Below are 15,169 nucleotides of genomic sequence, written 5' to 3'. Positions count from 1 at the left end.
AAAGGAATTCTTGCATCAGCAAGAATTGGGTGACCGTACAGACAGATGCAATGTGATGTGATGGTCCAAACACTGTACAATTTCTCAGATTAAAAATTTTATATGTTTACTATCTTCTACTGTCAATAAAATATGGGTTTATGAGATTGTGTTCTGTTTTTAGGTAGATTTTACACAGCATTACAACTTTTTTGGAATTTGGATTGTAGATGAAGGAAAAACTACAGCTGGAGATGCTGCGATATTTAAAAGGGAAACTTTTGACCACAAATATAAGATTGAGCTATTGAGATTTGGGAACAAAGTTAGCGGTGTTGAAAACTTAAATAGTGCCAAAGGCATAATGCCAGAATCCCTACGGAAACTAAACCATGCTCAATTTGCGCATAGCCTCGTTTCGTAGTTGAACTGTTGGTGCACAGTATCTGAAGTAGACACCTTGAAAGATTTCTGTAATCTGAAGGTCTTAGAAAAATTCAAAAACTCTGTGCAAGACCACACTTCTACATTCATTAATGAACATAAAATAAAAACCGAGTGTGGCAGCACTTGTGGCTAACAAATATGTTCTGACAATAAGAATTTTTGATATGGCCAGGATTGCATTGGAAAGGACTCTTACTCTAAGCCAGTTAATTCAGAAACATGTGGCAGTGTGTAAGTGCTTTAAGCACTGTAAAAGACCACTGGAAAAATAAATGTCCAGCATTAGACGAGGCAAGCTGTGATTGTGACTCCAGTATGCTCCATTATAACGACTGAGCTACATTGTGGAACTGGAATGGTGCCTCAGCGTCTGCCATAACATGAGATGAGTGTAATGTAAGAGTACAAAAGAATAAGTACTGCATATTATATATGTACACAAGTACAGTACCTCTTTCTCTATTGAATCCTTAGCTGCCCTATCCTCACACTGTCCAAAAACATGCATGTTAAGTTAATTGGTGACTCTACATTGGCCATAGGTGTGAATGTGTTTGTTAATAGTTGTTTGACTCTATACAGTATGTCTGCCCTGTGATAGATTGACAAACTGACCAACTAGGATGTACCCTGCCTCTTGCCCAGTGACAGCTGAAACAGGCTCCAGCACTCCTGCGACCCTTGAGAAGACAACCATTTAGGATAATGGATAGATGAAATATTTGGTTAAGCCAGATCAAATGTGCTTGAAAAATAAAATGTTGATGTTTCTTTGTTGCTCAAAACAGAAAATGAATAAACAAATCACTGAAAAATAAGCATCTGAATTAACGCAGTGAATTGAATCAATCCTGAACTTAGTGTTACTGTACTTAGTGTTCTCCTGAAATTGACTATTTCAGATCAGAAAATCTGGGTCAGCATGGAAAGGCAATTTAGCCTGAATACACATAATTCCACCCCTGCTAATCAGCTTATAACAATTACCAAGTATCAAACCTATGACTGTGTACATACAGACTGATTATGTATAACAATATTTCCAAAATGTCTTTCACATAAACACTTCACTATAAAGAGTTTAACACCTTCAAAAAATAATGCAAAGATGTTTTGTTGTTCCACTCAAGGAAAACAACAGAAAGAAAAGCCAAGTGCAAACATGTTGGAAAAGACAAAGAGAAACTGGGATATAGGTGATGCAGAGATGGCAAAATGGGGATGACAAACACAAACTTTTACTTAAAGCACATCTCTGCACTAAAAATACTATGGTGGTGTTATTGTTGTGGCTCATTCATGGCCGGTTTATGTTGCACTCGAATGGAACTCAACAAAACAGTCAATAATATTACTTAAAGAATGCTGAATCAAATTAACTGGACTGTAACACTTTAGAGCAAACGAATTTAAATTGAAAGAAAGGCTGACAAAGCCAAATGATATTTGGGGTTTATGCTTACACTTCTGAAGTATGAGTGAAACCTGAGTGCCTCCAAATCTTACAGCAGGCAGATAGTTGTCTTGATTAGCATTTAGTTTAAATGTATGCCAGCCTTAACAGCTATCCACACCATAGTTGGCATGTCACCCATATTTAACTTTGCTGCACAAGCAATCTTGATCCAATATAAGGAGTCAAATGGGAACACATAGCTGTGGTGGTGTGAAGATCCTGTGAGACTGCTTGTGGTATGTTTTTTTGTCTATATACTTTAGAGATATTCTATGCATTCATAATTTAAATAATTAAAACATATAAATGCATGTTTACCAGAAAGACACTTGTTAAATAACTTAATCTTTCTCAATAACCGAAAAGAATGAATTTGTTTTTATCAGGGCTGTTGAATATAATAAACTTTTGACGGAGAGAAGGTCAGGTAAGTACAATTTGTATTCATTTGAAAGAATCGATTCGCTTAAAAAAGTTTTTATTCGTTCAGCGTTGTCACAAATTAATGTTAGTTATGTTTTGCTCAAACAAAAAAGACATTTAAAAAAAGCTAAGGTCACATGTGATGTTAGATAAAGCACAAATTGAAAGATATATATCAATTAAACTTGATCGTGATGATGATTCATAGCCATGGCAGTTACATGAGATGACAGTCGTGTTAACATTGATAACTAAAATTACTATTGTTTGTAAATAATTCACAGATATAAGCTGCCACCATGAGTACGGACGCAGAGATGGCCGTCTATGGCAAAGCTGCCGTTTACCTCCGTAAGCCAGAGAAGGAGAGAATTGAGGCTCAGAATAAACCTTTTGATGCCAAGACCGCCTGCTATGTGACTGATGACAAAGAGCTGTACTTGAAGGCCACAATCATCAAGAAAGACGGTGGCAAAGTCACCGTCAAGGTCCTGGACACTCAAGAGGTTGGTATCATCAAGTCAGATTCAACAGGGAGCTAACTTTGAGCAGTTCTCACTGTGATTAATGTCTGGCTGCAGGAGAAGACAGTTAAAGAAGACGACGTCTCTCCAATGAACCCTCCCAAGTTCGACAAAATTGAGGACATGGCCATGATGACCCATCTCAATGAAGCCTCTGTCCTGTATAACCTCAAAGAGCGTTATGCAGCATGGATGATCTACGTAGGTTAATAAGCCTAGAAAGATACTAATAAATGATAATACTTGGAAGAAACATGGATTATCATATTTCTATGCTCTCTTTCAGACCTACTCTGGCTTGTTCTGTGCCACTGTGAACCCCTACAAGTGGCTCCCAGTGTACGATGCTGAAGTTGTAAGTGCCTATAGAGGCAAGAAGAGAATGGAGGCTCCACCCCACATCTTCTCTGTCTCTGACAATGCTTTTCAGTTCATGCTTACTGGTAAGTCTTTAACAATGCTGAATATTTGTTATGTGAGGTTTCTGTTGCATGGCTATGTAATTATTTTTGTTTTCAATTTTAACAGACAGGGAGAACCAGTCTGTCTTGATCACGTAAGTTTCATGTTCATTTACTTTGTTTAACATAACCAAAAATCTCTCAGTCACATTCTTATAAGTCTATGTCTACACCCAGTGGAGAATCTGGTGCTGGAAAGACTGTGAACACCAAGCGTGTCATCCAGTACTTTGCAACAATTAGCACAGTCGGTGGAGACAAGAAGAAGGAGCAAACACCAGGCAAGATGCAGGTATGTTATCAATTCATTGTTTATAAAGTATAAAATGTTTGTCAAGAGAAAAACATTCTGGACAGGGTCCTTTACTGATTGTTGTTGTAAACCTGGACTAGGGGTCACTGGAGGATCAGATTATTGCAGCCAACCCCCTGCTGGAGGCTTATGGTAATGCCAAAACTGTGAGAAATGACAACTCTTCTCGTTTTGTAAGTATGGAGCAATTTCTCCAGCACAATTGCTGTTATATGTTCCCCATGTGGAGGGACATTTGACACTGTCCTTGTTTTGCTTTGCTTTGAAAACAGGGTAAATTCATCAGAATCCATTTCGGCACAACTGGCAAACTGGCCAGTGCTGATATTGAGACATGTAAGTAACAGCTCTCAGAGCAAACACAATGACCAGAATTTGAAAATTAGCAATGTTGTGCTCATGAAAAACATTTGTAGATCTGCTGGAGAAGTCTAGAGTGACATTCCAGCTTCCTGATGAGAGAGGCTACCACATCTTCTACCAGATGATGACAAATCACAAACCTGAGCTGGTTGGTAAGTCAATTGGGTAGCTGCCTGTTTAAAAATTTGATTGAAAAAAATCGGTCACTTATACGTTTCACCCTTTCGTGACCTCCAGAAATGTCACTCATCACAACCAACCCATATGACTTCCCCATGATCAGCCAGGGTCAGATCACTGTAGCCAGTATTGATGACAAAGTTGAGCTGGAAGCCACTGACGTGAGTGATCTTTCCCTCTACCGTATAATTAATATTGATATGTGATATTTTCAGTGTTAAATTGATGGAAATAGCGTTTAACAAGGGGGTTTTAAAGTAGTTACATATTGTGCTGACATCTCTTTTGAAACAGAATGCCATTGATATCCTGGGCTTCACTTCTGAGGAGAAGATGAGCATCTACAAACTGACTGGTGCTGTAATCCACCACGGTAACATGAAGTTCAAGCAAAAGCAGCGTGAGGAGCAGGCTGAGCCTGATGGCACAGAAGGTGAGCACTTTTAAATACCATAAATTCATGTCCATCATTGTCACAATTGTAATGGTAAATCAACTTATATACTTATAATGTTTTCAGATGCTGACAAGGTTGCTTACTTGTTGGGCCTGAACTCTGCTGACATGCTCAAGGCTCTGTGCTATCCCAGAGTGAAGGTCGGAAATGAATATGTCACCAAGGGACAGACTGTACCTCAGGTAAACATAAAGCCTCTTTGTTTAAGTGAATTGATTTTACCATATGCCAATTCAGACATTTGTAACAGCAGTACACCAGCATTTTACAATGCTATACATTACATGCTATATTCCTTCAGGTGTTGAACTCAGTCCAAGCTCTGGCCAAGTCCATCTATGAGAGAATGTTTTTGTGGATGGTCATCCGTATCAACCAGATGTTGGACACTAAGCAGCAAAGGAATTTCTTCATTGGTGTCCTGGATATTGCTGGCTTTGAAATCTTCAACGTAAGCTACATTAACTGCTTCCAAGTCTGGAATGGACTGAATCTTTTTTACTCCCTATGAGCGATAAATAATTATTTGTCCCCTCACAGTTCAACAGCATGGAGCAGCTGTGCATCAACTTCACCAATGAGAAACTGCAACAGTTCTTCAACCACCACATGTTTGTGCTGGAACAAGAGGAGTACAAGAAGGAGGGTATTATCTGGGAGTTCATTGACTTCGGCATGGACTTGGCTGCCTGCATTGAGCTGATTGAAAAGGTACACATCAATTTTGTAATTCTGCTATATGGCAATGTTCTTGCTATGCAAAAACACATCATTTCATGACATATCCGTTTCACTTTCATCAAGCCCATGGGTATCTTCTCCATCCTTGAAGAGGAGTGCATGTTCCCCAAGGCAACAGACACATCCTTCAAGAACAAGCTGTATGACCAGCATCTTGGCAAGTCAAGAGCTTTTGAGAAGCCAAAGCCCGCCAAGGGCAAGGCTGAGGCTCACTTCTCCCTGGTGCACTATGCTGGTACTGTGGACTACAATATCGGTGGCTGGCTGGACAAGAACAAGGATCCACTGAATGAGTCTGTCGTGCAGCTGTACCAGAAGTCCTCTGTTAAATTGCTGGGTCATCTGTATCCTCCTGCTGCTCCTGAGGGTATGCTTTTAACTACACTAAAACGTGACATATTTTAAAGTTAAATAAGAACTACTTTTTCAACAAATTGTGGTAATATCTGTGGAAATGCAAATTATTATTAAGTTTCTGCTTACAATTAACAACAGAAACTGGAAAGAAGGGTGGCAAGAAGAAGGGTGGTTCTATGCAGACTGTGTCTTCACAATTTAGGGTAAGCTTTACAATATTAAATTTAACATAACATCACATCTCTTTTTAAACACAAGCTTGTGAGTTACATTTCACAACAAAATTGACTTTCTTGTATCTACAGGAGAATTTGGGCAAGCTGATGACAAACCTGAGAAGCACCCATCCTCACTTTGTGCGTTGCTTGATTCCCAATGAGTCTAAGACCCCAGGTACATAGATAACATAACTGTATCAAAGTCTGTGCGGCGTCATTTGCCTTTGGAAATGTACTTTATTTCATGCTGATTTAAACATGAGAGTAACTAGTTGCACAAAATTAATAAAGAGATGCTTTTTCATACAGGTCTGATGGAGAACTTCCTGGTCATCCACCAGCTCAGGTGTAACGGTGTGCTGGAGGGTATCAGAATCTGCAGGAAAGGTTTCCCCAGCAGAATCCTCTATGGTGACTTCAAGCAGAGGTATCAGTGACTACTTTAGTATAAGTCTGATTAAACTGTGAAAAGAAAATGCCCACACTCATCATTAACTATCTCATAAAAGGTACAAGGTTCTGAATGCCAGTGTCATCCCTGAAGGCCAGTTCATCGACAACAAGAAGGCTGCAGAGAAGCTGCTCGGGTCAATTGATGTTGATCATGACCAGTACAGATTTGGACACACCAAGGTAAACACTACACATACCTTGTTTTATTTTAGTATGACTATTAATAAAATTGACTTTTCCTGTCCACTTTGGTTGTGTTCTCCTCTCATCTTTGTCAAGTTCTGTTTTTGTTTGTTCAGTTTAAATGGTTTGGACTAAGTTAATCCTTTTTTCACCGTATAACAAAATGCTGTAATGCGGTATTTTGTTCAGGTGTTCTTCAAGGCCGGTCTGCTGGGTACCCTTGAAGAGATGAGAGATGAAAAACTGGCGTCTCTGGTCACCATGACTCAGGCTGTCTGCCGTGGTTTTGTAATGAGAAAGGAGTTTGTGAAGATGATGGAGAGGAGGCAAGTTAAAAACAAATACATTCAAATAAAAAATTGAATGTATTTGTGATGAAATACAAAGAACTTTTTCTGTAACTTCTTGTCCACAGGGAAGCCATCTATTCCATTCAGTACAACATCCGCTCATTCATGAATGTCAAACATTGGCCATGGATGAAGGTGTACTACAAGATCAAGCCACTGCTGAAGAGTGCTGAAACTGAGAAGGAGCTCGCCCAGATGAAGGAGAACTATGACAAGATGACACAAGACTTGGCTGCTGCCCTGGCCAAGAAGAAGGAACTGGAGGAGAAGATGGTGTCTCTTCTGCAGGAGAAGAATGATCTGCAGCTCCAAGTAGCATCTGTAAGTATACATGAACAGGCACATGGACTTTTTCCTGCTTGACTGATAAAATGCTGTTCTGCTGAGACCAATGTTTATACGATCAACTAGGAATCTGAGAATCTGTCAGATGCTGAGGAGAGATGTGAGGGACTCATCAAGAGCAAGATTCAGCTGGAGGCCAAACTCAAAGAGACAACTGAGAGACTGGAGGATGAAGAAGAAATCAATGCTGAGCTGACTGCTAAAAAGAGAAAGCTGGAGGATGAATGCTCTGAGCTCAAGAAGGACATTGACGACCTGGAGCTCACCTTGGCCAAAGTGGAAAAGGAGAAACACGCCACTGAGAACAAGGTTAGTAATGGTAAAATACCCAGCAGATCATTTCAAAGCAGGATCATTACCTGCTTCATAAATTGTCTGTCTTGCAAATTTAGGTGAAGAACCTGACAGAGGAGATGGCCTCTCAGGATGAGACCATTGCTAAGCTGACCAAAGAGAAGAAAGCCCTTCAGGAGGCTCATCAGCAGACACTTGATGACCTCCAGGCTGAGGAGGACAAAGTCAACACTCTGACCAAGGCCAAGACCAAGCTTGAGCAGCAAGTCGATGATGTAAGCTTACAAAATCTCTTAGAAAAAAGGGCAAAATTGAAATGCTTTTGAACATGATAATTACAAACTCATCAATCTGCAGCTTGAGGGATCTCTGGAACAAGAGAAGAAGTTGCGTATGGACCTTGAGAGAGCCAAGAGGAAGCTGGAGGGTGATCTGAAACTGGCCCAGGAATCCATCATGGATCTTGAGAATGACAAACAGCAGTCTGAAGAGAAAATTAAAAAGTAACAACTGTCTTCTCTATTTTAAGACAAATATAATGTTTTTAGACATTGTCAGTATCATTAAGTAGCTCTTTTTGTGGTATTACTCTCACAGGAAGGACTTTGAACTTAGTCAGCTTCTTAGCAAAATTGAGGATGAGCAGTCAATGGGTGCTCAGCTTCAGAAGAAGATAAAGGAGCTTCAGGTAACTCGTATATTATGCTACATAAAGTATTATATTAAATCTGACGTTTCTGACATTCTTTATAGTTGATTTTACCATTGAAAGTTTACTGAAAGACAACAAACCTACATTGAACAGGCTCGTATTGAGGAACTGGAGGAGGAGATTGAGGCTGAGCGTGCTGCTCGTGCCAAGGTTGAGAAGCAGAGGGCCGATCTCTCCAGAGAACTGGAGGAGATCAGTGAGAGGCTGGAGGAGGCTGGTGGTGCCACTGCTGCTCAGATTGAGATGAACAAGAAGCGTGAGGCTGAGTTCCAGAAGCTCCGTCGTGATCTTGAGGAGGCCACTCTGCAGCACGAAGCCACTGCTGCCGCTCTTCGTAAGAAGCAGGCTGACAGCGTTGCTGAGCTGGGAGAGCAGATCGACAACCTTCAGCGGGTCAAGCAGAAGCTTGAGAAGGAAAAGAGTGAATACAAGATGGAGATTGATGACCTCTCCAGCAACATGGAGGCTGTTGCCAAAGCAAAGGTACACAATCCTTCGAATAGTATTTTAATATTTTATATTGTATAATACACACATGAATTAACATCATCATATTTCTTGTTATGATTGATTCTTTTTTCTCATCCTTCCACATTAGGGAAATCTTGAAAAGCTGTGCCGCACTCTTGAGGACCAACTTAGCGAACTGAAGACCAAGAATGATGAGAATGTCCGTCAAATCAATGACTTGGGTGCACAGAAAGCTCGTCTCCTGACAGAAAATGGTATGTCCCACACAGTAATAACTGAAAAATAAACTTGAATGACTGAGAGGTTAAACACAAATTAATTTCTGATGGCAATTTTCACACAAGGTGAGTTCGGCCGTCAAATTGAAGAGAAAGAAGCTCTGGTCTCCCAGCTGACCAGAGGCAAACAAGCCTTCACACAGCAGATGGAGGAGCTGAAGAGACAAATTGAAGAGGAGGTCAAGGTACAAAAACAAAAACTTTTAAATTAATTAAATATATATTAAAGTGAGATGCTTCATAAAAATTGATCTTTATCTTACACTAGGCCAAGAACGCTCTTGCCCATGCTGTGCAATCAGCTCGCCACGACTGCGATCTGCTGAGAGAGCAGTTTGAGGAGGAGCAGGAGGCCAAGGCTGAGCTGCAGCGTGGAATGTCCAAGGCCAACAGTGAGGTGGCTCAGTGGAGAACTAAGTATGAAACTGATGCTATCCAGCGCACTGAGGAGCTTGAGGAGTCCAAGTGAGTAACATTCACAATTTATTGGCCAGTTTGAAAATTTTCCCTTTTTGCATACCTCATCTAACACTGTAATTGTTTGATTCATCGTTCGACACCACTTCAGCATCACTTTTGTGCATTTATCTGGATTCTTTAAAATATGTAGAACTATATTGTTGTTTTTATTATTATTACTATTAAAAACATCTGCATCAACTACAATTTTAAAAGGAAAAAGCTGGCCCAACGCCTTCAGGAGGCTGAGGAACAGATTGAGGCTGTGAATTCCAAGTGTGCTTCCCTGGAGAAAACCAAACAGAGGCTCCAGAGCGAAGTGGAGGATCTCATGATTGATGTGGAGAGGGCTAATTCACTGGCTGCTAACCTGGACAAGAAGCAGAGGAACTTTGACAAGGTAACAATGTCTATATCTTATAACCAAATCAGACAAAGAACAAAAATGTTTCTTCATTTTGCTGTATTTAACTCAATCGAGTGTATTGTTTTATTCAGGTGTTGGCAGAGTGGAAACAAAAGTATGAGGAGGGTCAGGCAGAGCTTGAGGGAGCTCAGAAAGAGGCTCGTTCTCTCAGCACTGAGCTGTTCAAGATGAAGAACTCTTATGAGGAAGCTCTGGACCAGCTGGAGACCATGAAGCGTGAAAACAAGAATCTGCAACGTGAGTTTCTACCACATTGTGTTATCAACTATAATCTATGTTTTCTAACACTTGTATTTTTTATGAGTATTATAAGTATATTTTTACTTTATTCTACCTTTCTTTGTATCTATGCAGAGGAGATCTCCGATCTGACTGAACAGATTGGTGAGACTGGCAAGAGCATCCATGAGCTGGAGAAGGCCAAGAAGCAGGTGGAGACAGAAAAGTCTGAGATCCAGACAGCCCTTGAAGAGGCTGAGGTATGTTTTTTTCTAGTCAGTGCAACATATGCTACAAAAACTCTGAAGCCAGACATTAATAATTTTTTCTTCAATATCATTAGGGAACTCTGGAACACGAAGAGTCTAAGATCCTGCGTGTCCAGCTGGAGCTCAACCAGATTAAGGGTGAGGTGGACAGGAAGCTGGCAGAGAAAGATGAGGAGATTGAGCAGATCAAGAGGAACAGCCAGAGGGTAATTGACTCCATGCAGAGCACTCTGGATGCTGAGGTCAGGAGCAGGAACGATGCCCTGAGAATCAAGAAGAAGATGGAGGGAGATCTGAACGAGATGGAGATCCAGTTGAGCCATGCCAATCGCCAGGCTTCTGAGTCCCAGAAGCAGCTGAGGAATGTGCAGGCACAGCTGAAGGTATTACAAGGCAGAGAGCAGTTGCATAGACTATGGTCAGAGCCCATACATCATTATATTCATCTGAGTATGTATCTTGTTTTGCTCTAGGATGCTCAACTGCACCTTGATGACGCTGTCAGAGCCCAGGATGACCTCAAGGAACAAGCTGCTATGGTGGAACGCAGGAACGGTCTCATGTTGGCCGAAATTGAAGAACTTAGAGCTGCTCTGGAACAGACAGAGAGAAGCCGCAAAATCGCTGAACAGGAGCTGGTGGATGCAAGTGAGCGTGTTGGACTTCTGCACTCACAGGTGAACAATTCTTCAAATATTTTTTATGCAATCACAAAACCAAACAATTTAAAATAAGGACTGAATCGTGTATAAGATGACATCAATGATTTCAGTGAAATCTTTTCATGTTTCAGAACACAAGTCTTCTGAACACTAAGAAGAAGCTTGAAGCTGACCTGGTTCAGATCCAGAGTGAAGTGGACGACACTGTGCAGGAAGCAAGAAATGCAGAGGAGAAGGCCAAGAAGGCAATCACCGATGTAGGTGTCTGCTTTATCGGTTGACTAAAATTCTGTGTTTCATCATGACCTTTCTCATTTAAATGATATGTTTACTAGGCTGCTATGATGGCTGAGGAGCTGAAGAAGGAACAGGACACCAGCGCTCACCTGGAGAGGATGAAGAAGAACCTGGAGGTCGCTGTCAAGGACCTGCAGCACCGCCTGGATGAGGCTGAGAATCTGGCCATGAAGGGTGGCAAGAAGCAGCTCCAGAAACTGGAGTCCAGAGTAAGACAGTTAGCTTAAAATCTTTGTCTGGACAAACACATATATGAATTTAGTAAGCAGAGAAATATACAAAACATATGGATTCTAACCTTTTAACACAATGTTATTGGTTTTCTTAAGGTGCGTGAGTTGGAGGCAGAGGTTGAGGCTGAACAGAGACGTGGAGCAGATGCTGTTAAGGGTGTCCGCAAATATGAGAGGAGGGTGAAGGAGCTCACCTATCAGGTACAATCATATGTACATTTAAAATCTATTTAATACTCTATTTTCTATACAATTTGAATATTTAAATCTATATTTGTGATTACAGACTGAGGAGGACAAGAAAAACATTACCAGGCTGCAGGATCTGGTTGACAAGTTGCAGCTCAAGGTGAAGGCCTACAAGAGGCAGGCTGAGGAATCGGTAAGGACAACATACTGTATTTATTTTTGATACTTGATATTACATCTTTTAAAGTACTTGTTTCTACTAGCTTTTCTGACCAATTAAATATTTGATTGTTTTCCAGGAGGAGCAGGCCAATGTTCATCTGTCCAAGAGCAGGAAGCTCCAGCATGAGCTGGAGGAGGCTGAGGAGCGTGCAGACATTGCTGAGTCACAGGTCAACAAGCTGAGAGCAAAAAGCCGTGATTCTGGCAAGGTAAATATATAGCGCAAGCAAAAATGGATATATGCATACATGAATTTATGTCATGAAATATATTAGAGCAGCATGACTTATTAATGTTAAATTTAATAATACTGACAACAAAAAATTGTATATAAACATTTATGGAAAGTATGGTATAGAACACATACGTAGTTTATGTATTGATTTAGTTTTTTTCATTTTACAGGGAAAAGAGGCAGCTGAGTAAATCTCTCCAGCTGATAAGTTGTTTCTAATCATATAATATGATGTGAAATATACCGCAATAAAACCATTTTTGATCTCAAATTGCTTTCTGTGTGATTTAGTATGTATCTTCCATTAGAAAAGTATGGATCATTTGTGATACAGCTCGAACAACATTTTCTACAAAACAGCATAAACACAGACAATTGGGAGAAGAGCCAATCCTTCACAGACTATTATCGTGAACTGTAGGATACAAGAGAAGACTAGAAAAAGTATTCAACTCAGTTCACTCACTGGCACTAAAATAATTATTAAAGGGTGGCACTGTGGTATAGTGGTTAGGACGGTTGCCTTCAGTAAGTAGGACCCAGGTTCAAATCCATGGGTCAGTCATTTTATGCATTTGGCCATAAGGCTAATGTATTGGGAAAGGTCATTCTCGCACTCTCTCCTGTTATTTTTTGCTATATACATCATTATGTGCTCATCTCTTACAATATACCATCCATACATTGTTTATATGTAACATAGTGTTTAACATAATTTAGATGTAAGTGATAGTGGTTAGAGCTTATAGCTCAGGAGTACCTGTAGTTAAACAACTTCAATTCCAGTAAGGTTGGGACACAAATTTACATTGAGACGAATGAAATGATTTTGCACATCATAAACCAACGTATGTATTTAGCAAGGAAGAGCTGGAACTACAATAGGTTAACCAGAAACAGGTCAGTAATATTATTGGGTATAAAAAGACCATCTTAGAGAGTCTCTTAGAAGTAAATATGGGCAGAAGTACACCAATCTATGAAAAACTGCATTTACAAATTGTCAATTTTAGAATAATATTGATCAACTTAAAGTTGAAAAGATTTGAATATATGACCATCTACAGTAAATAATATCAACAAAAGAATCTGGAGAAATCTGTGTGCAAAGAACAAGACTAAAATGCAATGATGGATGCCTGTGATCTTCAGGCCCTCAGATGATCCCTTAATAAATGAAATCATAATTTGAAAAGTGCACTTTGTATTTATTAGGATTATCTTGTGTAATGTTATTGTTAAAATTGAGAATCCTTGACCCCAAAGGATAATTTGTGCCAAATATGAAGAAACAGCCTCAATGAGTTCAGGAGGAGGGCCTCTGGCGGACGGCCGGGAGGCGGCAGACAGACCAGGAGGACCTCCGGCGGACGGCCGGGAGGCGGCAGACAGGACCGGAGAGCCCCGGGCGGACGTCCCGGAGGAGGCGCCCGTAAAGCCGCTGACCAAAGGGCGTCGGGTGGACGTCCCGGACGAGGCGCCAGAAGAGCCGCAGACCGGAGAGCCTCGGGACTGCGGAGCAGAGGTCTGGAGAGCGGACGCCTGAAGTGCCGGCTGAGGAGCGGACGCCTGAAGTGCCGGCTGAGGAGCGCCGGGCGGATGCTCCGGCGGTGGCGTCTGGAGTGCCGGCTGAGGAGCGCCGGGCGGATGCTCCGGCGGTGACGTCTGGAGTGCCGGCTGAGGAGCGCCGGGCAGATGCTCCGATGACATGAACGGGACAGGCTGGAGAGGCGGCGACGACGGCGACCTCAGCGTCGACCCGCTCAGAGACAGGAGAGACTGGGGAGACAAAACAGACAGGAGAGACAGCGACGACGACCTCTGCGCCGACCCGCCCGGAGACTGAGGAGACGGCAACGGCGACCTCTGCGTCAACCCGCCTGGAGACAAAACAGGACGGAGAGACAGAACAGGACAGGGAGACAGAACAGGAGCTGTTGTGGTGGTGGAGACCGGGGCTGGAGCTGGTGTGGATGTGGACTGAAGGACTGGAGCTGTTGTGGTGGCGGTGTTGGAGGCCGGAACGGTGACTGTTGCAGGAGCAGCTGCGGAGGCAGGAACTGTGACTGGTGCAGCTGGAGCAGCTGCGGAGGCAGGAACCGAAGCTGAAGCAGGTGCAGCTGCGGAGGCAGGAACTGTGACTGGTGCAGCTGGAGCAGCTGCGGAGGCAGGAACTGTGACTGGTGCAGCTGGAGCAGCTGCGGAGGCAGGAACCGAAGCTGAAGCAGGTGCAGCTGCGGAGGCAGGAACTGAAGCAGGAGCAGCTGTGGAGGCCGGAACTGAAGCGGGAACTGAAGCGGGAACTGAAGCCGTGGTGGCAGGAACTGAAGCGGGAACTGCAGCTGTGACTGAGACTGGAGCAGGAACTGGCGCGGCCGTGGTGACTGGAGCGGCCGTGATGACTGGAGCGGAAGCCGGAGCGGCCGTGAAGACTGGAGCGGAAGCCGGAGCGGCCGAGATGACTGGAGCGGCCGTGATGACTGGAGCAGAGGATGATGCAGAGCCGGGGGCCGGTGAAGCTCTGGGTCTCCGCCGTGAGCGGCGGCGTTTAGCAGGACCGTCCTCGGGAGCGCTGGAGACCCGGGGGTCCGGTTCTGGGGCTGATTGAGCCTTCAGCTGGGCATAGATGTCCCAAGCCTCTTCAGGACTCAGGGCAACAGGCGTCAGAGGAGAAGGTGAGGTGTGTGAGTTGAATGGAGCTGGCTGAGCGGGGAGGTCATGACTGGGAGTAGGTGAGGCTAATGGAGTAGCAGGCCGGCTAACAGCAGGGGAGGCCAAAGAGACTGGGTCAGACCTGTTGTGGTGGACAGATGCCTGGGAGGTAGGGGTCTGGGACTTGAGGTTTTTGAGGGTAGCCAGAGTAAAGTCCTTGAGGTGTCTGAATTCTGGGTAGTTCATGAGGAAGTCCTTATCGGCGAGGGTTTTGATGGCTAACCTGGTGATGGTTATGGC

The 15,169-nt window shown here is 42.7% G+C and overlaps 1 protein-coding gene across 1 annotated transcript; it reads left to right on the top strand.

Annotated features, from left to right (window-relative positions):
- Nucleotides 1-2,604: 2,604 nt before the first annotated feature.
- Nucleotides 2,605-12,203, top strand: LOC113165472 (myosin heavy chain, fast skeletal muscle-like). The gene is made up of 38 exons (XM_026364956.1): nt 2,605-2,811; nt 2,887-3,030; nt 3,116-3,272; nt 3,358-3,385; nt 3,468-3,582; nt 3,684-3,776; nt 3,876-3,939; nt 4,020-4,118; nt 4,204-4,307; nt 4,441-4,579; nt 4,667-4,785; nt 4,905-5,054; nt 5,144-5,314; nt 5,408-5,711; nt 5,840-5,904; nt 6,007-6,094; nt 6,229-6,346; nt 6,429-6,552; nt 6,745-6,881; nt 6,971-7,226; nt 7,317-7,559; nt 7,643-7,819; nt 7,902-8,047; nt 8,142-8,232; nt 8,350-8,739; nt 8,855-8,981; nt 9,072-9,190; nt 9,274-9,470; nt 9,681-9,864; nt 9,963-10,128; nt 10,246-10,370; nt 10,454-10,762; nt 10,853-11,056; nt 11,173-11,298; nt 11,377-11,547; nt 11,668-11,772; nt 11,858-11,953; nt 12,060-12,203. The coding sequence occupies exons 1-38, from the start codon at nt 2,605-2,607 to the stop codon at nt 12,201-12,203; spliced, it is 5,802 nt and encodes a 1,933-aa protein (XP_026220741.1).
- The last annotated feature ends 2,966 nt before the right edge of the window (nt 12,204-15,169 follow it).

The sequence above is a fragment of the Anabas testudineus genome, chromosome 6, assembly GCF_900324465.2.
Source record: "Anabas testudineus chromosome 6, fAnaTes1.2, whole genome shotgun sequence".
Classification (NCBI taxonomy): Eukaryota; Metazoa; Chordata; class Actinopteri; order Anabantiformes; family Anabantidae; genus Anabas; species Anabas testudineus.
This window is presented reverse-complemented; position numbering and strand designations above follow the sequence as displayed.

Coding starts and splice junctions, on each gene's coding strand:
- LOC113165472 (XM_026364956.1), top strand. CDS start 2,605: ATGAGTACGGACGCAGAGATGGCCGTCTATGGCAAAGCTGCCGTTTAC. Junction 7,227..7,316: donor TGCAGCTCCAAGTAGCATCT/GTAAGTATACAT, acceptor ACGATCAACTAG/GAATCTGAGAATCTGTCAGA. Junction 11,954..12,059: donor AGAGGCAGGCTGAGGAATCG/GTAAGGACAACA, acceptor ATTGTTTTCCAG/GAGGAGCAGGCCAATGTTCA.